This window comes from Scyliorhinus canicula, chromosome 5 (genome assembly GCF_902713615.1).
Source record: "Scyliorhinus canicula chromosome 5, sScyCan1.1, whole genome shotgun sequence".
NCBI lineage: Eukaryota > Metazoa > Chordata > Chondrichthyes > Carcharhiniformes > Scyliorhinidae > Scyliorhinus > Scyliorhinus canicula.
The window spans coordinates 158,435,879-158,460,938 of record NC_052150.1 but is presented as its reverse complement, the minus strand read 5'-3'; the positions used below and the strand labels follow the sequence as shown (position 1 = coordinate 158,460,938).

The window sequence follows — 25,060 nt, the reverse complement described above, 5'->3', positions numbered from 1 at the left end:
CCAAAACACCGGCCTCTTTCGCCTCCTGCACTCCCGGCTCCACCGCAACCCCAAACATCGGGAGTCCCCAGCCTGGCTTGGAATATGTGGCGTTTATGATATTCCCAGCAACAATTTACAACCTGAAGAAATGAAGCTACTCACTTCAGCACTTTCCCAGAAAAATAGTTTGGCAATCATTAACAAAGATCACGCAGTTAAAAATTGTACTTTAAAACAAAGTACCTCGAAAAGTACTTCATTGCTGTATTTGCGAAAAACGTTTTTTCATACAAGTCTTCCCCTTTGGGCGTTGTTTAAACCTGCGGCCACAAGGTGTGTTAAGGGTTAAGACATCGCGGTCTACTCTCAGGGCCACAACCATCCGTCTGTGTGCCCAGACAGTAGATTTGACTCGATCATGGAAAGTGACTTTTTAAGGCTGAATAATATATATATATTTTAAGTTACTGGGAGTTCAGGCGGTGAATAGAGTGAGATACTGCCGGTGGCAATGACTAAAAAGTTTTATGTAGCATGGAAAAAAAGTGTATTCTGAGCCTCTTGGCGGTCGGGGGGAGGGGTGTGCCTGTTAGCAGCCAGTCAGTAGCTGGGCGCAGCTGTCAATCATGATGCGTGTGGGGGCCCGAGCGGGTTGTTCGGCGGGGACAGTGAGTCTGTGCTGGGACGAGGCGGCCCTGACTGCACGAGGATGGCGGAGATAAGAACGACCACCATCACCACGAGCAGCGGCTTCATAGACCAAAATTACGCCAAGTCCTTTTCTGGCATTTTGAAGATTGTACAATCGGTAGGGTCCGCCTGTTCTTATCTCTCTCCGCGCTCTCTTCCATTTGGCAATTTTTTTTGAGCTGAAAAATGTTACTTGTGACTGACTCCCTTCTCTTAGTACTTTGACTGGAGCGAAATAGCCTGATGTTATTTATTCCTCTTGTTATGTAAAGTTTCGTTCCTGAAAGAACAAAAAAGAAACCATTTCAGGGGGACAAGTTCATCAAACTAGAAGTCAGAAATGTTTCAACATGTTTGAAGAATGTGTTTTAACAGTGGCAGGAGTTTGCAGTCAAGTTCTCTTGATTGGAGCAGGATTGTATTTTCTTTGCATTCGGCAAATGTTTTCTCGTCTCAAGCGAGTTTTGGTTTGTGGCCATTGACCCTTACCGGAATAAATAAGGGGCTCTGACTAAACCGGATCGCGATCTTTCCGGGGAGATGTCTACTCATTTCAAATGTCGGCTTTTATTTAAGGGCTCGAAGTTTTCCCGCTTTGCTTCCCTTAACTCTGTCTTGAGTAACGGGACCGGCCTGGAAAATGCTTCTTTCTCAGGATCTGGTCCCCACTGTGTGTGTGCTCTGTTGCTGCTGCTGCTGATGTGTAAACATTCACTCAGCGAAGCGGGCTTCACAATCTGTGAAATTCCCTCCTACCCCATCCGCGGTTTAGTGTACACCGGATCCCATAACTTTCGAAACTAAGTTCTAACTTTCTACTCCGAAAGGAGTGAAGTGTTCGACAATTTATCCACGGGGAGGGGGAAAAAAAAGTGTAAATGACGATTCACTTTTAGTGATGCCGTCTGTATGAGGCCTGGTTTCCCATATCCACTAACTGTTCCACTGCATATTTTGAAAACTGTCTAAAGGTAGTTTTACTTCCTGTGAATGCTGTCGACTGCCCATGTGTGGTAGCTCTGATGCGAGAATGGTCCGCTGAAAAGCCAAAAGCAGTCTGGCCTACAGAGTACTTGGAGCGTAGAAAGAGACATGTGTCACCAGTGCTAACTCAACAACTGTCAGCTCCCGTTTTGCTACTCTTTCTGCACACCATATATTCCTCTCTAATCTAACCAGTTCAATTTTAATGTCATAGTCGTGCAGTAAAAACATTGCATGCTTCATACCGGGAACTTCCCCTTTTTTCCCATTCGTAAAACTTATGGCCTATTCCCCTTTTATTAACCACTCAACAACTGTTATATACAGAAAATCTCACTATCTACCCGTTCCAACCTTTCATAATATTGTAAACCTACATTAGGTTCATTCTTCACATGTCTATTCCAATGACACTATTTTTCAGACCCTAATAGCTTCTTATTCAGGTCTATTTTTTAGTGAATCACTACTGCAGTACTATCCTTATAGCATGATGCTCAGAACTGTAAATGGGTTTCAACATGTGTGTTTTGTAAATCCGAAAATATTTATTCACCCTACTCTTTACTTCCTCTCCCCAAGCTATTCCTCTATCCACGTGACTACATTCCTTTTTAATACCGCATGCTTTAATTTTCATAATGAGTCTTTTGTGTGGGACTTATAAAACGACTCAGGAAACCAATCTATGCAGTACCCACTGTATTTACTTTATCTATTCCTGTTGGTTGCATGACTAGGGTAATTCAGCAGCAACAAAAAGTTGCATTGTACAGCTACCTTAGAAAAATGTTCCAAGATGCTTCTCAGAACTGTGATGGAAAATAGGATGTTGAGCCACAGTGGGAGAGATGACCAAAGGCATGGTCAGAGGTAAGTTCTATGGAGGACCTTGAAGGAATTACAGTGGTAGAGACTTGAAGGGATTCCAGGTGAGATTAAAAACTAGGTCTGTGGAATGAGATAAGGTCACTTTCTTGTGATTACACAATCAAGTGGGACAGAGGTGATTTTAGGTGGAGCAATGTCTGATTTAAATTTAATATAGGCAAGTGTGAAGTACTGTAGAGAAGTTACAGTGCAGGAGGTTATTTGGCCCATCATATTTGGACCAGCTCTCCAAACTTGCATTGTGGCTTCGTCCCATTCCTCTGCCTTTCCCCATGCCTCTGCACATTGCATCTGATGCCCTCCTGAATGCCTAGATTGAACTTGCCTCCTCCACATTTGCCCAGGCAGTGCATTCCAGACTCTTAACAACTTGAAACCTTTTTACACATCACATTTGCTTCTTTGCCAATCACTTTAAATCTGTGCTCTCTTGTTCTTGATCCTTTTATGAGTAGGAACAGTTTCTCGCTAGTAGCTAGTTGAGCCCTCTCATGATTTTGGACATCTCTATCAAATCTCCTCTTGGCTTTCTTTTCTTCGAGGACAACAGTCCTAACACCTTCAACCTATCGTCGTAACTGAGGTTTCTCATCTCTACAGCCAATCCTGTAAACCTCTTCTGCACTCTCCAGTGCTTTCAAATTCTTCTTATGGTGTGGCGCCCAGAACTGTACACCATATTCCATCTGAAGTTTAACTAGTGTCTTGTATAAATTCAGCATAATCTCCTTGCTCTGTTTCTCCATGTTCTTCCTACCCAAAATGCATCACCTCCCACTTCTCTGCATTGAATTTTGTCTGCCATCTTTCTGCCTATTCCACCAACTTGTGCACGTGCTTCTGAAGATATACACTGTCCTCTTCACCGTTTACAATGCTTCTGAGTTTTGTGTCATACGCAAACTTTGAAATTGTCTACTGCATACCAAGATCTAAGTCATTAATATATCAGTAAAAGCAAGGATCCGAATACCGATTCCTGAGGAACACCACTACAAAGATTCCTCCTGTCCTAAAAATGGTCATTGATATTACTCTCTGCTCCATCGTATTAAGCTAAATTTGTATCCACGTTGGTACTGTCCCTTTATTCCATGAGCTTTTCTCACAAGTCTGTTGTGTGGTACTGTAATGAATGCCTTCTGAAAGTCCATGCACACCCCATCAACAACATTACCCTCATCAACTCTTCTGTTATCTCCTCAAAAACACTCGAACAAAATAGTTAAACACACTTTTCCCTTTAGAAACCCATGTTGGCTCTTCCTAACCAACCCACATTTTTACATGTAATTGTTTCTAGAAGCTTGCCCACTTCTGATGTTAAACTGATTGGCCTGAAATTGCTGGGGTTATCCTTATAACCCTTTTTTGAACACGGGCATTACATTTGCAATTCTGCTGTCCTCTGGCACCTCCCCCGAGTCTGGAGAAGACTGGAAGATTATGGCCAGCGCCCTGCAATTTCCATTCTCATTTCATTCAATATCCTAGGATATTGGGCATGATTTAATGGCCACGTTGCGCTTAAGCGAGAGCTCTTTACATTCCTCTGTCCCAGTTGACCCTTGTCAACATTCAGTGCCAACAGTCTATCCAACACTTCCTCCTTATAAATTTTGAACCCTTTTCAGGTTAAAGGAAAGGGGAACTGTAATAACTTGCATTTGTACAGTGCCTGTAAAGGGAAAAAAAATCCCTGAGGAAGATCAGAAGGGAAATCAGACAAAAATGGGTGCAAGCTGAGAGAGATATTTAGTAATGACGACTAAATGTGTGGTCTCAGATGGTTAGAAGGAGGGCAATCAAAGAAGCTAATAATATTGGAAAGAGTAGTCGTAAGTCTGGGGATCGAGAGTGTTTAAGAAACCAGAAAAGGGCCACCAAAAAGTAGATTAAAAGGAAAAAATAGAATGAGAGTGAACTAGCCAGGAATGTAAAGAGCTCCCGCTTAAGCGCACCGTGGCCATTAAATCACGCCCAATGTCTCTAATTATGTACTCCCCAGGGAACCTTCTATATAAACAAAATTCCATAAGCCCAACTTCAGGTAAACAATATACATGGCTGGAATGAATTCTGATTTCATTTTTTAAAACTATGCTTTAATTGCCCCTTTGTAGTCAAGTGTCTGTCTTTTAAACCAGGACTTTATAAAAAAATCTGCACCAGTCAGATACACAATAACCCAGGCTTTGTACCAAATACATTAACTGAATTAACTAAACAAGATTTTAGTTTTTTAAAAACAATAACAAATAAAACAAAGCAAATATAACTAAGTTCACTATAATTTTTCCAGACTTAGAATAGAAATCTAATTCTCTCATTGCTTTCTATTTCCACTCAAGAATTCCATTAACACATTACTAACTCTTGAGGGTCAATTCACTTCTCTGCCTGGGATCAAGTCAAGTATGCCAACGCTCTGTGGAATTCTACAACTCTAGACTTCTCAGCTTAGGCTTGGGTCTCACTGCATTTAAGCTCATTGATGTAAAAATGGTTCCTGGTGGCCTTTGAGCATGCTCCTTGCCCTGGCTCTGGGCAGACAGACTGTTTTCTCTCAGTCTGCCCCTGGACTAACTGCCTTTCACTAAGATGGTAACTGCAAGGGTGGCACGGTAGTTAGCATTGCTGCCTACGGCGCTGAGGACCCGGGTTCGAATCCCGGCCCTGGGTCACTGTTTGTGTGGAGTTTGCACGTTCTCCCTGTGTTGGCGTGGGTTTCACCCCCACAACCCAAAAGATGTGCAGGCTCGGTGGATTGGCCATGCTAAATTACCCCTTAATTGGAAAAAATAATTGGGTACTCTAAATTTATTTTTAAAAAGATGGTAACTGCAGATTGTTTCCTCTAGCTCCAAGCTAGGCAAGTGTTCCAGCCTCTTTCCGCTCACAAATTTCATCTTCAAACGGAGCGCATGCTCCAAACTGCATTCTGTGTGGTGAACATGAAAGTTAGTATTTTCTCTGTTTAAGGTGCAGGCGTGGTTAACGTTTGTCTCTTTTGCTCCCTTGTGAGTGATTTCAAACTACAGAAGATGAAAGCTGCACCGGTCTCTGTCCTATCTCTGGGTTTATGGGATTCTAAAGGGCTTGACCGGTTTAGACACAGAGGTTGCTTCTCCTGATTTGGGAATCTAGAACACCAGGGCACAATTGCTGGTTAAATGGCCAGTCATTCACTCAAAGGGTTGCGAATCTTTGGAATTCTCTACCCTTGAGGGTTGTGGATGCTCAATTATTGAGCGTTTTTAAGGATATGATAGATATTTGGTCTTTCAGGGAGTAATGGGATATGAGAAGTGGGCAAGAAAGTGGACTTGAAATCAAAGATGGCCATAATCATATTGAGTAGAGCAGGCTTGAGAGCTTGTATCATCTACGCTTGCTTCAATTTCCTAGGTTCTTATGTTAGGAGATTAAGGTGGAGACACAGATGAGTTTTAGTGTTGAAATTCCAGAGTATAGGACTGAAAGGATTCAAACAAGAGGGCGATGATTTTAATTTAAATATATTTTTTGGGGGGGCTGTAATAAGGGTGGGGTGATTCTTTAGCCTTTCCGCACCTTTACACCTGTCCCCTGAACACCGCATGTTGGGAGTGCGTAGTTGTGTGTGCAGAAGGTGTTGACTTCTCAACCAGAAGAAACCAAGATCAGTTTGCTGAACATTCCATTGAAATCCAAAGGCTTTTGCAAAAGAAGCCCTTCCTGCCACAATAGATTACTTTCATGCGCTGATGACGAGGCTACAAACACTCCATACAAGGAAGCCTGCAGAGCACTGCAAACCAACCTCTACAGCTGGAGAATTAGTGCTCACTGAGAGGATACAAATGTATGTAAATAGGGGATAAATGAAAGCTTTGCTATGATACCCATAGAAACCAATTATTTTTTAAAATAAATTTCCAGGTAATAGCTGATTGGACGACATAACAAGATTTCACTCTTTCAGATGTTTACTGTAACAAATGGACTAAAAGCGCTATTGGCTAAAGACTATTTTTCGTAGGCTGCATATACTTTAAATTACAGAACCGAACCAAAACCAAAAATATCAGGTGTATGTTACTCTGTTCTTTTAAGCAGACATTCAAATATCTCACAATGGTCAAAAATAATTCTTCGAACAGGGCGGCCCGTGTCTGCGTGGGTTTCACCCCCACAACCCAAAGATGTGCTGGTTGGTGGATTGGCCACGCTAAATTTCCCCAATAATTGGGTACTCTAAATTTTTAAAAATATATACATATTCTTTGCTTCAGAGAGATACTTCCAATATTTTTCTTGCCTAACCTGGGTACTTTTATCCAGAATTGTTTTTCATGGTAAGAGTATTAGACCTACAATAATATGAAGCCTGAGTTGGCTTTGATTTTTTGGGGAATTTTACTTAAAAGGGATGACAGTAGATAGGCAAAGGGAAACATTCAAGGAGCGCATGTGGAAACATTCAAGGAGCGCATGTGGGAACTGCAACAATTGCTTTTTCCTGTCTTGCACAAAAGTAAAACAGGAGAGATGGCTAATCAAGGCTTACAAGGGAAATTAGAGCTAGTATTCAATCCGGGGAAGTAGCATTCACTTTGTCCAAGAAAACAACAGGTGTGAGGAGTTGGAGCAATTTAGAATTCAGCAAAGAAGGGCCAAAGGATTGATTTAGAAGGGGGAACTAGAGTATATGAGTAAGCTTGCAGGGAACATAAAAACTGACATCTAGGTTTCTATAGTTATGCGAATAGAAAGTTTGGTGAAGAAAAATGTGCCTTACAATCAGAAACAGGAGAATGTATAATAGGGGACAAAGAAATGGCTGAGTAACTAAACACATACCGTAGTTCTGTCTTCACAAATGAGGACAAAAATCAGATACCAGAAATGTTGCGGAACGCAGGGTTTAATGAGAGGGAGGAACGAAAGGAGATCAATATTGATGTTGGGGAAATTGAAGGCTGATAAGTCCCTGAGACCTGATAATCTACACCCCAGAATACTTCAGGAAGTGGCTCTAGAAATAGTGGGCAGCATGGTAGCACAGTGGTTAGCACTGTGGCTTCACAGCGCCAGGGTCCAGGTTTGATTCCTGGATGTGTCACTGTCTGTGCGGAGTCTGCATGCTCTCTCCATGTCTGTGTAGGTTTCCTCTGGGTGCTCTGGCTTCCTCCCATTCGTCCCTATTACCATGCTGTTGATAATTTGGACATTCTGAATTCTCCCTCTGTGTACCCGAACAGGCGCTGGAATGTGGCGAATAGGGGTTTTTCAGAGTAACTACATTGCAATGTAAGCCTACTTGTGACAATAAAGATTATTAATATTGGTGGTGGTTATCCTCCAGGATCTGTAGACTCTGGAATAATTCCTGCAGATTGGAGGGTAGCTAATGTAACTCCACTATTGAAAAAGGGAGGTAGAGAGAAGGCAGGGAATTATAGACCGGTAAACCTGACGTTGGTTGTGGGGGAAAATTCTGAATCCATTGTCAAAGATTTTCGAGCTGAGCACTTAGAAAATAGTGGCAGGATCGGACAGAGTCAGCATGGATTTATGAAGGGGAAGCCATGTTTGACAAATCTACTAGAATTCTTCAAGGATGTAACTGGAGAGTTGACGAAGGAGAGCCAGTGGGTGTGGTATATATTTGGCAAAAACCTTCTGATGGTTCAAAATCCCTCATAAGAAATTAGCGTGTAAAATTAAAGCACATGGGATTAGAGCTAGTCTATGGAGATTGATAGAAAACTGGTTGGCAGACAGAAAACAAAATAGTAATTAACGGATCTTTTTCAAATTGGAAGGCAGTGACTCGTGGGTACAATAGGGATCGGTGCTGGGACACCAGCGATTTGCAATATATATTGATTTAGATGAGGAAACAAAATGCAATATCTCCAAATTTGCAGATGACACCGAGCTGTGTGGAATGGTGAGCTGTGAGGATGCCGAGATCCTTCAGTGTGAGTTGAACAAGTTGAGTGAGTGGGTGAATGAATGGCAGATAATTTGGATAAATGTGAGGTCCACTTTGGTAGCAAAAATGAGAAGGCAGACTATTATCTGAATTGCCATAAATTAGGAGAGGGGAATATGCAACAAGACCTGGGTGTCCTCATACACCAGTTTCTGAAGATAAGCATGCAGGTAGAGCAGGCGATAAAGAAGGCAAATGGTATGCTGGCCTTCATAGCGAGAGGATTTGAGTACAAGAGCAAGGGTGTCTTGCTGCAATTATACAGGGCCTTTTCTGCAGTTTTGCTCTCCTTATCCGAGGAAGGATGTTCTTGCTCTAGAGGGAGTGCAACAAAGGTTTACCAGATTGATTCCTTGAATGGCGGGACTGACATATGAGGAGAGATTGAATTGGTTAGGATTGTATTCCCTGGAGTTCAGAAGAATGAAGGGGTGTCTCATAGAAACGTATAAAATTCTAACGTGACTAGACCAATAGATGCAGGAAGGATGGTCCCGATGGTGGGTGTGTCCAGACCAAGGGTCATAGTCTGAGGATATGGGGTAGACCATTTAGGACAGAGATGAGGAGAAATGTATTTATCCAAAGAGTGGTGAGCCTGTGGAACTTGTTACCACAGGAAGTAGTTGAGGCCAAAACATTGTATATTTTCTAGAAGGAGTTGGGTGTAATGTTCTTTGATTGGGCTGATGTTAACAAAGAACGTTAGACTTTATTTTATAAACAAAGTTATTTATTCCTAACACTACACTAACGAATAATTAAAATGTCTAAGATGAATAAGTTGGAAATAAATGTCTAACACTAGTTTACAGTAAAATATTATAGAGCTACTCTAATATGCGACTGCTGTCAACTCCTTGCAAACACCCTCTGATGGAACACCTGGGCCGGGATTCTCCGAGCCCCCACGCCGCCTTCGCGCGATTCTCCGGTGCCGGTGGGGGGGTCGTTGAAAGAGGCTCCCGCAGCGATTCTCCGCGGTCGACCAGCCAAGTTCCCGCCGGCATGGTTCTCGTACGCGGTCGACCAGCCGAGTTCCCGCCGGCATGGTTCTCGTACGTGGTCGACCAGCCGAGTTCCCGCCGGCATGGTTCTCGTATGGTGTCGACCAGCCAGGTTCCCGCCGGCATGGTTCTCATATGGTTCCGCCCGACGGGAGCTTGGCGTTGCGGCCGTGGTGGCTGTCCTGGTTGGGGGCGGGAGGATCAGTCTCTGGGCGGGGGGGGAGGGGGAGGTGCCTACATTCTTCCGCACCGTCCCGCTGTGTGGGTCTGCCATGTTTTGCTGGGCTGGCGCCACAGGCGGACGCCGCGCGCATGCGTTGACCCATGGGCGGAGGTGCAGAGCCCCGTATCGGCAGCAGGAGCTGCGCGGCGCACACTGGGGCCCTGCAAGCCCCTTAAAAGTCAGAGAATCACTCCGGAAGTTTTAGAAAAAAAGTCCGGAGTGATTCGAGCCCGTTTTCTGGCAGGTGTGGGGACATAGCCCCATTATTGACGAATCCCGGCCATGGTGCATCCTGGTCCCGGGACTGCATACTCGCCCCACCTGGTCAGATGATAGAACTCTAACAGTAAAACATATAACTTATAATACACATGCAGATTAACTACTCGTGTTATTATACCGATGATAGTCTACCTATCATCAGATTAGGATCAAAGGATATGGGGAGAAAGCGGGATCAGGCTATTAAATTGGCTGATCAGCCATGATCATAATGAATGGCGGAATAGGCTCGAAGGTCCGAATGGCTTCCTCCCATTTTCTATGTTCTAACCAGATGGACATGGAAAACTGTTTCCTCTTGAGGGTGAGTCCAGAATGAAGGGACGCTGTTTTAAAATTAGTGTTTGCCCTTTTAGGGCAGAGACGAGGAGAAATCTTTTCTGAGGGTTGTGCAACTTTGGAACTCTCTGCCTCAGAAGACCGGTGGAGGCGGGTCATTGAATATTTTTAAAGCGGAGGTAGATAGATTCTTGTTAGGTGAGGGAATCAAAGATTATCCGATGGATGGGATGTGAAATTGAAAACACAAATGGAGCAGCCATGATCATGCTGAATGGTGGAGCAGGCTCGAGGGACCGAATGGCCTATTTCTGTTCCTATTTTGTATGTTCGTAGTAAGACGCAATCCCAAAACACACATATCGTAATTATAACAGCCTTGACATCTGTATAAGGACTTTCTGGCCAGATGCAGGCACCACTAATACCTTTGGCGGCATAACCCTCATCAGATTCCATTTTGCACCAGTAGTCAGAACACTTTGCAAACTGATTTGGTGACCAGCAGATGGTGCAGAAGTTGTCCATCACAAAGGTCCAGAAGGAAGTGACCTCTGAATTGGATGAACCACAACCAATGAGGTGATCAAGACTGACAATACAATTAAGATTACAGGCTTACTTAATCCCTTTGAAAAAAATGGGATTCCAGTCGAGATCGATAAACTGGGTGGAGATGTAATCCATGTTAAAATAAATTTAGAGTACCCAAAGCCATTGAGCCCTTCGAGCCTATTCCGCCATTCATTATGACCATGGCTGATCAGCCAATTTAATAGCCTGATCCCGCTTTCTCCCCATATCCTTTGATCCTAATCTGATGATAGGTAGACTATCATCGGTATAATAATATGATTCATTTACTAATTTACTGTGGCCAATTCACCTACCATTTCTGGGTTTTGGGGTGAGACCCACGCAGACACTGGAGAATGTGCAAACTCCACACAGACAGTGACCCAGGGCCGGGATCGAACATGGTCCTCGGTGCCGTGAGGCAACAGTGCTTACCACTGCACCACAGTATTGCCCCAGGAGATGTGATCTTTGATGGGCTTCTGGATCTGTTTTCAACAAGTTGGGAGGAAGAGAAAGTGCCTCAGGGCTTTTGCAGCGCTGTGATTGTCTCCCTGTAAGAAATACAATGGAGACAAGTGTGACTGTTCAAACTAGAGGTATCGCCTTACTTTCCATTGCAGTCAAAATCGTGACCAGACTTCTTTACGAGAAATTTTTCTTCAAAAATCCTCTTGATACTCTGTCGGGATTCAGACCCAACAGGAGAATTGAGCATGATTTTCGTACAGAACAGATCCAGGAGAGGTGTAGTGAACACAAAAATCGGTCCGCAATGATCGTTGCATCAAATGTCTTGGTAAGATTACAAACCAGGTGGGGCTGACTAGGGAATATTTTATCTAGATGGGTGTCATCCGACATTCCTCATCATTCTCCATCCAAGTCAAGCAGAATGGAACCTTTTCAGACAATATCCCTATCTCCAATAAGGTTAAGTAAGAATGTGTCCTGACACCAGCTCCTTTCTTCAGTATGATCCTTCAAGAGGCAATGGCAGAGAGCATAGAAAAAATCCACTTCCAAACAGACGCCAGTCCCATCAACCTGTGGTGACTACTTGCACGCATCAAAACTACAGAAGACCTTATTGTGGAGTTGTGGAGCTCCTGCTTGTTGAATGCACCCTTCTGGCAGAAGCAATACAGCTCATTTGTAAACTGCTTCCCTTGATGGAGCAAATGTCTTGGAACTCATTTAACCTAAAGAAAACACATGGTGTACTGCCCACTGCCCCAAGGGAATTGCAATCCACTGCAGCGACCTCAATGCAGTAGAACAGTTTACCAATCTAGGCAGCATTACATTAATTCCCCACTTCCTAGTTGCGTTCTTTAGAAGTGCAACAAACCCATGACAAATCAGATTTTCCCGCAAGAATTAATGTATAAATAGGAGTTAGGTTCCCAAATATGTTTCTTCCCCAGATCCCCAGTGAACCTCTTTCCAGTGTCTGTTAGCTGAATGATGAATCAGTGGATCAATGATTCTTTTGGATATTTGGAGTGAGTGGTAGGTTACACAAATGCAGCATAAATAGACAAAGCCAATGATGCAAGACGATACTTTGAATGCGAGTCTTTGCAGGTGATTAAGTCTTTACAGGTCCAGATGGTGAACTGGAGAGAGGGATAATCACAGGTTAAGGAGGTGTGAATTGTCACAAGCCAGGACAGTTGGTAGGATTTCGCAAGCTATGGCCAGATGGTGGGGGTGAATGTAGTGAGACATGAATCCAAGACCCTGGTTGAAGCTGTACTCATGCGTGTGGAACTTGGCGATCAGTTTCTGCTCGGCGATTCTGCATTGTTGTATGAGCTGAAGGCCGCCTTGGAGAACGCTTACCCGAAGATCAGAGGTTGAATGCCCTTGATTGCTGAAGTGTTCCCTGACTGGAAGGGAACATTCCTGCCTGGTGATTGTTGCGCAAACTCTGTTCCTTGACTGAACGGACATTGACCGATGTTTTGGGGGGGGGGGGGGGGGGGGGGTGCTGCTGCCATTTGGCTTGGAAGCAACCCACTTTCGGTATTTGGGGGTGCAGGTGGCCCGGGATTGGGCAGGGCAAGGCTTTGGAAGTTTAATTTTACTACTTTGGTAGGGAGAGCGAAGGCTGATTTTGCTGAGGTGGGGCAATCTCTCCCTCATTGGCGGGCTGGGTGCAGGCAGTTAAAACTAATGTTTTGCTACAATTCCTGTTGTTCTAGTCTTTTTGCCAAAGTCCTTCAGTGGGGTGGACAGGTTGATCTCTTTGTTCGTTTGCGGAGGGAGGGGGGTTGGGGGGGGGGGGGGGGGGGGGGGGGGTGGGGAAGATGGCCAGATTAGGAGGGTGGTACTGCAGAGAGCATGACAGGCGGGGGGCTAGGCCTCCCAAACTTGCTGTATTACTATTGGCCAGGGAATACGAGTTGGAGAAGGTACGGGTTGGAGCAAGGCAGGCGAGGGCTCTGGGGTAAATTGGAGGCAGACTCTTTTCATAATATCCACTCATGTATATAATGAGTTGCAGACAGGCAGTGATTGACACACAGGATAACCAATGAACAGACAACACAGAACAACCAATCACCAGACACGACACCACCACTATAAAGCCCACAGGGCATTAAGACTCCCGCTCTCTAGGGACCCAGATACTGAGACGGTCAGAGTGCACAAGTTAGTGGGCACTACTGCCATGTGGTAGCTAGTAAGTCTGGTCAAGCCAGTAAGAGGTCATCAATAGGATTAGTAGTGTGTCAACCCACAGCTGAACATGTATAGCAGTTCATAGTTAAATAAAACAGTGTTGGATCATCTCCAGTGTCAGACGTTTGTTTCTACCTTCCCTGCATCCAGTTGCAGTCAACGGTGAACCAACCTGCCTAACACATCAGACTCTTGTAGGGGGTTGGGGTTGCTGGCAATGGCACTGTTTTGATAGCCCCAGGAAAGTACTCTGTGCGTCCGGTAGTGGTGGCCCTATTGAAGATTTGGAGGCAGTTTAGACAGCACTTTAATCTGGGGGCCTGGTCAGGGGGGTTGACAATTTGGGGGGAAATCATGTATTTGAGCCAGGGAGGAAGGATGTGAGGTTTCTGGATGGGGCGAGAAGGGGATTAAGGAAATGAAGGATTTGTTCCATGGGGAGCAATTTGCGAGCTTAGAGGAGCTGGGTGGGAAGTATGGCTGGTGCAGGTGGAAGGGTATAAGTATATGCAGTTGTGGGACTTTGCGAGGAAAATTTTCCCGATAATTCTGGCCTCCTTGCTGTAGGCGGTGCTGTCAGTGGGGGTGTTGGAGAGGGGGCCCGTCTTGCCAGTCTATGGGAGGATTCTTGAGGAGGATAGGGTATGTATGGAGGGGGATTAATGCAAAGTGGGGAGAAGAGTTGGGGGTGGCGTTGGAAGAGGGACTGTGTTGTGAGGTTCTGTGGAGGGTGAATGCCTTGACTTCATGTGCGAGGCTGGGGTTGATGCAGGTGAAGGTGCACTGTTCGAGGGGTTAGAGGATGTCTTGAGTGATGTGGGAGGGGCCCTGTGGACCACGTTCATATGTTTTGGTCCTGTCTGAAGCTGCAAAGGTTTTGGAAGACTGTTGAGAGTCTGGAATTATATTTTTAAAAAGCTAGTCTCCATAATGATGACCACGATAACTATCGATTGCAGTAACACCCATCTGGTTCACCAATGTCCTTCTGGGGAAGGAAATCTGCCATCCACAGCAATGTGGTTGACTCTTAACTGCCCTCGGTTCAATGGCAATCAGGAATGGGCCTTGCCAGTAATGCCCACATCCCATGGAATCCCATGGAAGAGCAAAGAAAAAAATATCCAATTCCCTTTTGAAGGCGATGAAAATGGCCAAGATCTTCAGGTGAGCTTCAGAGAGGGTGCGTCTCATGACTCCCTGACTGTGATTTAATCTGCCCACTTATTGTAAACTGGAGCTGCTGCATGTTCCAGTCCTGCTTCCAGCAGCGATGAACAGTCAGGAGGCCTTCTGTTGAGTGAAATTTCAATGCAGCCTGTTTTTCTCGTCATTAACTGAAGAGATGCCCCTTAAATTCTGTCTTCAGTTCATTGACGTAAATTGTCCTAAATAGAGCTGACAACCCCAACACTCCACAATCTCCCCTCACTGACGGTGTTCACCCCTCTCGCATGGTTCAGCCCAACCTCGTCCCACAAAATCCGCAAGCACCAATCCAATCCTGACTTGCATCTGCCGGACAGGAGTCAGGGATTCAAAAGATTCCAGAAGATGAACATAGGTTTGTTTCAAATCTCCTAGCTTTCGGAGTGTAGCTCCTTCATCAGCTGATTATTCCTAAAGAATGATGTCCAGAATTGGAGAGAAGGCTTTTTATTCGATGGTTCTATTTCTAAAACCCAGGATTCCATTTGGATTATTAACTTTGTTAACCTGAGGGGCAGCAAGGTGGCCTAGTGGTTAGCACAACTGCCTCACGGCGCTAAGGTCCCAGGTTCGATCCCGGCTCTGGGTCACTGTCCGTGTGGAGTTTGCACATTCTCCCCGTGTCTGCGTGGGTTTCGCCCCCACAATCCAAAAATGTGCAGAGTAGGTGGATTGGCCACACTAAATTGCCCCTTAATTGGAAAAAATAATTGGGTAATCTAAATTTATAAAAAAAAAACTTTGTTAACCTGCATCCCCAGTTTTAATTGTTCCAGCATGGGTGTCTGTGCCTTCATTGTCTAGGCTCCAAACTCTGGAATTCCCACCCTATACCTGTCCACCTTGATATTTCTCTTTCCTACTTTTAAGAAATTCCTTAACGCCTACTCCTCTGACTAAATATTTGGCCAATTAGCCCTAAAATTTCCTTGTGTGGTTTGATGTCTAATCCTGCTATATAATGCTTTGAGAAGTGCTGTGAGGTGTTTTATTAATTAAAGTAAGTCTTCTGCATTGTAATCACTTTAGTTTCTATACTAAGGAATACACTTTTTTTCTAAAGTAGTATTCTGGTGTTCTGAACTAAGTTGCTGAAGTCAACGATATATCAAAATGCACTGCCTTTGTTATCAAGAGTGCTCAGAGACTTAATGCATGAACGTTTTCTCTCTTTCAGATTGTGGTGTTTGTAGCATTCTTGTGCATAAGGTGTTCAAACTGGACACACTATTCAACTTACCGCTACTTTGAAGTTGTCACCATCTGGTTTCTTGTTATGGCATTGGTATTTTACATCATTTACCTCACAAGACTTCATCTGAAAATCACTTGCTTGCACTGGCCACTAACTGTAAGTGTTTAACTTTATAAAAATAAATCAAATTATATGTGTTTTCCCATTCCAATTGAGTTTCCAATAACACTATGAGTAATGTTGATCTGGACTTTTCTCATGTTGGGTTTGAAAGGATTAATCTGTGGGACTGTGATCAGCACTGCTTATGCGGATGTAAGAGATGTATGGATAAGAGTTGAGGAGTGCGGCATGTGGCGCAGTGGTTAGCACTGGGACTGCGGAGCTGAGGATCCGGGTTTGAATCCTGGCCCTGGGCCACTGTCCATGTGGAGTTTGCACATTCTCCCTGTGTCTGCGTGGGTTTCACCCCCACAACCCAAAGATGTGCTGGTTAGGTGGATTGGCCACGCTAAATTGCCCCTTAATTGGAAAAAAATAATTGTGTAATCTAAAATTCAACAAAGAGTGCAGAAGGAGAATGCTTCTCGCTTAGGCAGAGTTGCACCTCGTCATCTATATCTCTGTTTATTGATTAAACATACCAATGTCTCAGCAGTCATTCGTCAGCCAGTCCAACCAACTTACAGTAACCTCTGGAAACCCCAGCTTGAAAATGATGTCTGAGAAGCTATCCATAATACCTGGTGCATAAATTGCACTAATTTCTTAGTAAACTGCACCCATGTTTGACAATTAAAACCCTACTCCTATGCTTGAATTAAAAGAGAGTATAATAATCGTAATAATCTTTATTATTATCACAAGCAGGCTTACATTAACACTGCAAAGAAGGTACTGTGAAAAACCCCTAGTCGCCACATTTCGGCGCCTCTTAGGGTACACCGAGGGAGAATTTACAATGTCTAATTCACCTATCAAGCTCATCTTTCGGGACTTGTGGGAGGAAATCCACGCAGACTCAGGGCGAACGCACAGACAGTGACCCGAGTGCGAATCAAACCTGGGACCTTGGTGCTGTGAAACAACAGTGTTAGACACTACTACCATGCCACAAATATAAATGAAAATTCCATCACATTTCTGATTGTACGTTGTAAATGGCGGGCAGGTTTCGGATAGTCAGGATGTGAGTTACTTGTTGCAGAATTCCCAGCCTTTAACCTGCTTTTGCAGTCATTGTATATGTATGACTGGTCCAATTTCATTTCCAATCCATGTTAACTGTGGGGGCTCAGTGAACCAAGGGGAGGTGGCTAGACCCTCTCTCAATTTGGAAATTGGGTAGGAACAGCAGGTATCATTCTATACAGTGAATTAGTGAATTGCATGGATCTTCATGACAATCTAATAAGTTTCATAGTCAGTGGCACCGATATCAACTTCTTTAATTCCACTTTTATTTAATTAACTACATTTAAATTACCCAGTTACTGTGAAGGGATTTGAACTTTGCCATTAGCAAAGGCCTCTGGATTACAGGTCTTGTGACATAACCCATTATATGTTAGATTTTGCTACAATAATTTTCTCACTGTCAGCCAACCCTATTCTCCCTGATATTTGCGAAGTACTCCGAAACTGCAACTTAATATTTGGTTGTAAATCATTGGTATCAAAATGAAATGGTTGTTTGCCCCTCCTGCAATTTTTTTAAGAGTGTGCTGTAAGGATAAAATTATGTAATTCTGTACATATTTTAAATTTCTGGCATTGAAGAGTTTGGGCCATTTCCTACTCCACAAAGTATCCTTGAGACCCAAATTGTTGAATTGTAACTTTGCATTTTTTCACGAGTCGGTGCAGACTTGATTGGACCGAATGGCCTCTTCTGCACTGGGATTCTGAAGTATTATTGGATTATTTTAATCTCCCACCATTAAAGTTGTGCTTTTATTTAATAAGCAATTATTGCTGCATTGGTGTAAAGTGTTTGACATGGCAAAATAATGCAGACTCAACAATATAACATCACCATTTTAAATTAATGTTCTATTCACAATGTTGTGTGCTTTTAATACAGGAATTCCTTCACTATGTTGTTGCTACAATTCTGCTATTGATTGCTTCAATTGTTGGAGCGACTAAGACTGGTGGTCATGCTGGATTGGCAGCTGGGGTGGTAAGAATTAAATTTGTTTTAAAGTTCCTTTTAGATCTTCGGCGCGACCAAATGGCCTGATTGTGCCTGACTTGGTGATACGACAAGGCCGTTAAATCTTGCGCGAGTTCTTGTGCAATTTGCGATGCTTGGAACACTTTTTGTGCGATTTCTCGATGTCGCGCTCTGGATCTCTCCCTTGCAGGGCAGATCCAGGCTCACTTAAATATGTCTACGCCGGATTCTCCCAAAGCCTGGGAAGTAACGGCCTCGACTGGAAGACCTCATCACTGGTCCACATGAATATGCCGCAAGCGTAACGGCACCTTGGGGAGGGGGGGGGGGGGGGGGGGGGGGGGGGGAGGGGAAGAGAGAGAGAGAATCTCCCAGGCCATTGGAGGCCCCCGGATAGTTGGTCTAGGGGAGGGTGGTACCTGGACATCCCCCATGCAGGTGCTGAGAAATACCCTGCTATATGCGTCCAAGGCGGATTCTTCTATGCATATTAAATCAAGCCCCATATCTTGGAACTTGTAAAGCACATGTTGTCTTATGTCAGAAAGTAGTGTAAATTAGGAGACTGCTAGCAGAGGGCAAATGTTTGATGTTTTATTTACACAGACTAAACTTCATTATGAGCCACTATTGGAGGATGTCCTGGTTGAGTTAGTTAGGGTTTATGATGGGCTCTATCAAATGAAGTAGAAGCTGTGAAGTGGTGTACTGTAAATTCTTTACACTGAAGCTCAACCTGCACACTTAGCACTGCAAGAATAGTCAACAGGTTGAAGTCCAACATTTCATACAAAATACCTTGCGAGCTTCAACTTTATATTCACTTTCAAAATTGTTTTATTTTACTGCAGTTGTATTTATTATGTCCCACTAACAATGGCATCAGCCTCTGGGAAATGTTGTTACTTGTCTGAGACATTGCTTTAGTGGTACTGTGCACTACTGCTAGCTTGCACAAATAGCCATAGTTGTTGTTTGAAACTTGACAGTGAGTGTTGGCAGGAGATTTGATAATGGGGCGTCATAGCTAAACCAGATACCGTCCATGCAGATTCCATTACAGAGGTGTTGTTGAATAGTAATTACGAGGAGGAAGCTGCCACTTTTTTCCACCACTCTTCCGCACAAACCCAAGACCGGTGAGGCTGACGCCGGAAATTCCTGCCATGCCGCTCCGCTGTCGGGACGCGATTCTCTGATGATCAGAGAATCGGCAGCAGTTGCGTGCGTGCGGTCGACGGCCCCCGCGGTGTTTCTTAGCTATCGACCCCCCGAGTTCCGCTGGCGTGGTTCTAACCTGGTACCACCTGGCGGGAGCTCGGACCCGCCGCCATGGTGGCTGTCCTGGTGGAGGGGTGGGGGCATCAGACTCCAGGGGAGGGCGGTCTTGCACGACGGCCAGACCCGTGATCGGGGGCTACCGATCGGCGGGCACGCATGATATGGAGGGGGCCTACCTCCTTCCGCACATGCCCGCTTGTGGCTCCACCATGTTGTGCGTGCGCCAGTGAGGAAGCGGCCACCACGTGCATGTGCCAGCGCGTAGGCGGCCATCACGTTCATGCGCGGACTCGCGCCGGCAGTGCATGGCCGCATATCGGCGCTGGAGTAGCGAGCAGCACTCCAGCGCCGTGCTGGCCCCCTGTGGTCCACTGAATCGCTGGACCAGGTGGCCCGTTGACACCGACGTGTAAAACTTGGCTGGGATTTTGGAGAATCCTGACCCATATCTCTTGCAATCTGCTGCTTGAGTTCAGTTCATTCGGCACCAACTTGATTAACTGGGAGAAAGGAGGATGCATGGTTAAGAATAATTGCCTACTTTTTATTTCCGCAGAAATCCCCTAACCTCACTGTTCTGTTTTTTAGTTCTTCGGCTTTGCATCAACAATTCTGTATGGTATCGGTGCCTGGCTGTCCTATAAAGTTTGGTGTGTCCCTGAACCAGCAAGTAAGGAACTTTCACATTTAGGAAACTGAAAGCTGTTCTTTTCCTTTTTCTCTCCTGACGGCCATAGCCCTTGCATTCATTTAACCCTACTCATTCTGAAGTGTTGGCAGGTTGCTACAACATGGAGGCTGTCACACGTCTGCCACAAAAAAAATCAAAGTCCCTCCCTCACCTCGCTTGCCCCCACAAATTCTGTTTTCTTGCTTAACAAAATAGCCACCGCCTTCAACTTTGGATCAAACCCCAAGTGAAATATTTGTCCCGCCTGATACTTCACCCCGAGATGCATCTCCTGCAAAAAAATCACCTGCACTCTGCACTCTGGTGTGCAAAACCTCGGGACCTCTTTTTTTTAAAACGCATTTTATTACAAACCTGTATCAAAGTAGGTTACAGCAAATAAACACCCCGGGAAACATACTTCCCAACAATCAGCTGTACAGTTTGTACAGATTTTTCTCCTTTTTCACCCCCCCCCCCCACCCTCCTGTGATGAACAGCTCCTCAAACATGGTCACAAACATCCCCCACTTTTTCTCTTAAACTTCCCTGCTGAGCTCCCTTAACTCATACTTTATTTCTCTAACCGCAGGAAGTCATACAGGTCACCCAACCAGGCTGCTACCCCCAATGGTGATGCCGACCGCCACTCCAGTAAAATTCTTTGCCGTGCAATCAGAGAGGCGAAGGCCATGACATCGGCCTTCCTCCTCTGCATGAGATCCGGCTTCTCTGAAACCCCAAATATCTCCACCAAAGGGTCCACCTTCTCCTCCACTATCCTGTCTAAGATCGTGAACACTCCGCCCAGAATTTTCCCAATTTTTCGCAATCCCAAAACATGTGCGTGTGATTCGCTGGCCCCGCCCACACCTCTCACACTCATCTGACCTCGGGACATCTTGTCTGGTACATTTGGTCCACGGACATTCCATATCACAACTCTTGTGGCTTGTGCCTCCACCCCCCTCTATCATTTGCAATAGTCCTCCTTTGATTCTGCCTCGTCCCACTCTGACCTGCTCCTGGCCATCCCTTGCGACCTCCTGCTCCACCACACTTCCGTTCACTAACATTGCTTGCTAGCGTGGCATCTCCTGCCCGAAGGCCCACTTGCACACCCGCCGCTCCCCCAGCCAGCCCTCAGCCCTATCGTAGCCTGTGCAACCAGCCCCCAACCCCCCTGAATAATGACCAAATCATTAACACCACCCAAAGAGCCCCATCAAACGACATGAAAAAGCACCAAAATTCACAAATAACCCCATCCCAATACTGGGAACCCCCCCCCCCCCCCCGCAACACAAAACACCAGTAACTCCCAGTTTTTGCGGACTTAAACTCCTCCATCTGGTACACTCCTCAGTTCTCCCCCAACGTTTGATCCTTTATAAAGTAATTCAGTTCCTCCCGTGTCCTAGCCATCATGCGTTACCTGAAGTCTGGCTGGATTCAACAGCCCTAACCGAATCTGTAAAACACCATGGCCTTACTGAAACATGCACGCCTTTTTCGCGTCAGGTGTCCTGGTAAATCCGATTGATTACCCTCCCATGACTCTCTTTCCTCTGGCCCACCTCAGGATCTTTTCATCCAAAACCATGTGCTTCTGCCCCCTCACCACCACGGCTCCTCCCCCGCCCTCGGCTTCTGCCTTGAGGACCAATGGGCTTGGTCCACCTCTGGGGCCTTATCCAGCACCACCAACCTGGCCAACATCCTTGAAATGTCCTTTGTGGCGCTCGTTCCCTCCACACCCTCCGGCAGGCCCACAACCTGCAAATTCTGTTGTCTGGATCTGTTCCTCTGCTCCTCCACCTTCGACCACAGTGACTTGCACAGATCCCCAGGAACCCGACCTCCAAAGATCTAATCCGGCCACTCTGGTCGGACACCAACTTTTCCACCTCCTGGATTGTCGCCCCCTGCGCTCCGAGGCATTTTTCCACCCGATCCAGCGATTTGTGAAGAGGTGCCACTGCTCCGTCAATTGCCATTGATCAATTTACTGTGCATCGCCTTCCTCTGCTGTCGAAATTCCTCCTTGATGAAGCTCATTAATTGCTCCATCTGAGGCTTTCCCACCTATGATGACCCACCCCACCACCTCATCCTCTGCCAATTTCACATTGGTGCTGCGCAACAGGTCATCTCCAACTCCTTTAGCCAAGTCTTTCATAGTCTTCTGCCTGGTCTGATAGCCAGTAGACATGCAGATTCAGGGGAGATCTTCCACCACATTTGTCTTGAAACTACCAGGATAATGGGTAAAAAATGTCAAACCCCAACGTCTTCAAGCTGGAGCTGCCCTGTGTGCGACCATGGTCGCCACCGGACGTCTCATCATCTAAGTTGTTGATATAAATTGAAAATAGCTGAAGCCCACCTCTGGTCCTTCTGATACCCACCCAACTGGTTAAGGCCTCCATCCCAAAAACAGTACATTTATTCCTACTCAGTTTTTTATTTGTTAACCAATCCTCAATCCATGCTAATATACTATCCTTATTCCGTCAGCCCTAATTTTCACTGAATCATACAATCTCCTTAGTGCTGAAGGAGGCCGTTTGGCCCATCAATTCTGCACCGACCCTCCAAAAGAGCACTCTACCCAGGCCCCGCCCTATCCCTCTCACCCCACCTAACCTTTGGATACTAAAGAAACATTTAGTATTGCCAATCCACCTAACCTGCACAACTTTAGACTGTGGGAGGAAACTGGAGCACCCGGAGAAAACCATGCAGACACTGGGAGAAAGTGCAAACTCCACACAGTCACCCATGGTCTGAATTGAACTGGGTCCCTGGTGCTGTGAGGCAGCAGTGCTAACCACTGTGCCATTGTGCTGTACAGTAACCTCTATCAAAACTCCAAGTGCACTTACAGGCTCCCCCCAATCCTGTTGGTTGCAACATCAGAAAATGAACAGATTTGGCAAACAATACTTCCCTTTCTCAAGTCCATTCATTTACAGCTATTTCGGAGGAGACTTGAAACAATCTGAACTTTAGAAAGGACAGTACCATTTGATTTTCTATGGGGTGAGGGATTGCAGGGTGGATAGGTGTGCAGGGAGAATGGTGAGAAAGAGACACCCCGGCGTAATGGAAGGAGAGTCAATTGGTCATGTGTAAATCTCCAAGCAGCCTATTCAGGAGCAACGTTCATGACGATCCGAAAATAGGCTAAGAGTTAACTAGACTGCATTGATTTATGAATACTCAAAAATTAAGAACTTGAAGTTTATTCCTTTAAGAATAGGGCAGCACGGTGGCATGGTGGTTTACATTGTTGCCTACGGCGCTGAGGACCCGGGTTCGAATCCTGGCCCTGGGTCACTGTCTGTGTGGAGTTTGCACATTCTCCCCGTGTCTGCGTGGGTTTCGCCCCCACAACCCAGAAGATGTGCAGGATAGGTGGATTGGCCACACTAAATTGCCCCTTAATTGGAAAAAATAATTGGGTACGCTAAATTTAAAAAAATAAAGAAAAAGAAAAAGAATTGTGCAGCTTCTAGGCCTCTTGATGAGGACCGAGTTTTGTAGCTGCCATCATTGTGTTCTTTCTTTGCTTCCCGATTAGATTTAAAGTGAATTCTTTTTGTTTCTTTACAGCAGTTTCTGTATAAATGATCAGTGTCTGAAGTTGAAGAAGCAACATTGGATTTGTATAATGTCCAATGTTTCATCTGCCTGACTTTTAGAATCTGAAGATACACTTTGTAATAATTGTATGCATGCAAGGACTTGGTATTTCGTATTGTCATTTGTCAAATAATTTAAATATTTTTATATATTTTAAAAACTAGCTTTCTAGCAACTGTACCAAAGAGGTTGACCAACTGACTGAATTTTTTATATAAAAGCTTTGATGGGACAATCCCTCCTTTCAGTGCATCAGCATTACCACATAGTATTTGCATCACAGATGCAGCATATTCTACAAGATGTGTGGAATTAAAGCAATCCTTATAGCTATTTACAGCATAAACTTTACACTTTCAAATAAATAAAATGTAAAAGTTTGCCAATAAAATCTGAATTCAAGAATACCATTTTACTCTTATCATAGTTCTGTCAGTTTAACCAAATATTTTGTTCTGAGCAGGAAACTTGCCTAATTAACTGAATTTTTTATATAAAAGCTTTGATGTGACAATCCCTCCTTTCAGTGCATCAGCATTACCACATAGTATTTGCATCGCAGGTGCAGCATATTCTATAAGATGTGTGGAATTCAAGCAATCCTTATAGCTATTTACAGCATAAACTTTACACTTTCAAATAAATAAAATGTATACGGTTGCCAATAAAATCTGAATTCAAGAATACCATTTTACTCTTATCATAGTTCTGTCAGCTTAACTAGGTATTTTGTTCTGAGCAGGAAATCTGCCTAAGTGACCTTAATACTGTTTCAAATGTGTGTGTATGTTTTGTGCATTATATTATATGAAAATACCAGTATTGTAGTGCCCTTACATATTTATGTGGTGTATATTGTTTGTGTAGATAAATATATCTAATATATATACTAAATATATTTATTATATTAATATATATATTATATATATTCTTGCCAGTCATTTCCATCTGATCACTCGTTCATTTGATGCAGTGAATCAAGTGATGTGAAAGTGTTTGCAAATCTGATCTAAACAATTACTTTATGTTAATATACCTATTACTATGCTGATACTGTTTTCACTGCTCATTATGATGTGGATTTTTGTACTGGGTATTTTATATCCATGTAATTTGAATTTGTTGCTAATATTTATAAATGTGAATTGTGACCAAATTTAATTCAACTAAATGTATGAAAGTACATTTTACCTCTTGTGCTTAGAAAAATTAGCCTTTTTAAAAATAATTGATTGGAGAAAAAAAATAAAGACTTTTTGAGAGACACTGTTTTGCTTGTTTGTTTGTTATCCTCTTGCCTCC

General features: G+C 44.4%; 1 protein-coding gene across 2 annotated transcripts; it reads left to right on the top strand.

The window, feature by feature from the left end:
- The first annotated feature begins 602 nt into the window (after positions 1-602).
- Positions 603-25,024, top strand: cmtm7 (CKLF-like MARVEL transmembrane domain containing 7). 2 transcript variants are annotated; one of them, XM_038797895.1, is made up of 5 exons: positions 603-790; positions 15,969-16,142; positions 18,070-18,168; positions 20,032-20,113; positions 23,732-25,024. In XM_038797895.1, the coding sequence occupies exons 1-5, from the start codon at positions 692-694 to the stop codon at positions 23,740-23,742; spliced, it is 465 nt and encodes a 154-aa protein (XP_038653823.1). In that variant the 5' UTR covers positions 603-691; the 3' UTR covers positions 23,743-25,024. The 2 variants fall into 2 exon arrangements, with proteins under 2 accessions (XP_038653823.1, XP_038653822.1); XM_038797894.1 differs by having other exon boundaries at positions 23,729-25,024.
- Positions 25,025-25,060: the final 36 nt, after the last annotated feature.

Coding starts and splice junctions, on each gene's coding strand:
- cmtm7 (XM_038797894.1), top strand. CDS start 692: ATGGCGGAGATAAGAACGACCACCATCACCACGAGCAGCGGCTTCATA. Junction 791..15,968: donor TTTTGAAGATTGTACAATCG/GTAGGGTCCGCC, acceptor TCTCTCTTTCAG/ATTGTGGTGTTTGTAGCATT. Junction 16,143..18,069: donor GCTTGCACTGGCCACTAACT/GTAAGTGTTTAA, acceptor CTTTTAATACAG/GAATTCCTTCACTATGTTGT.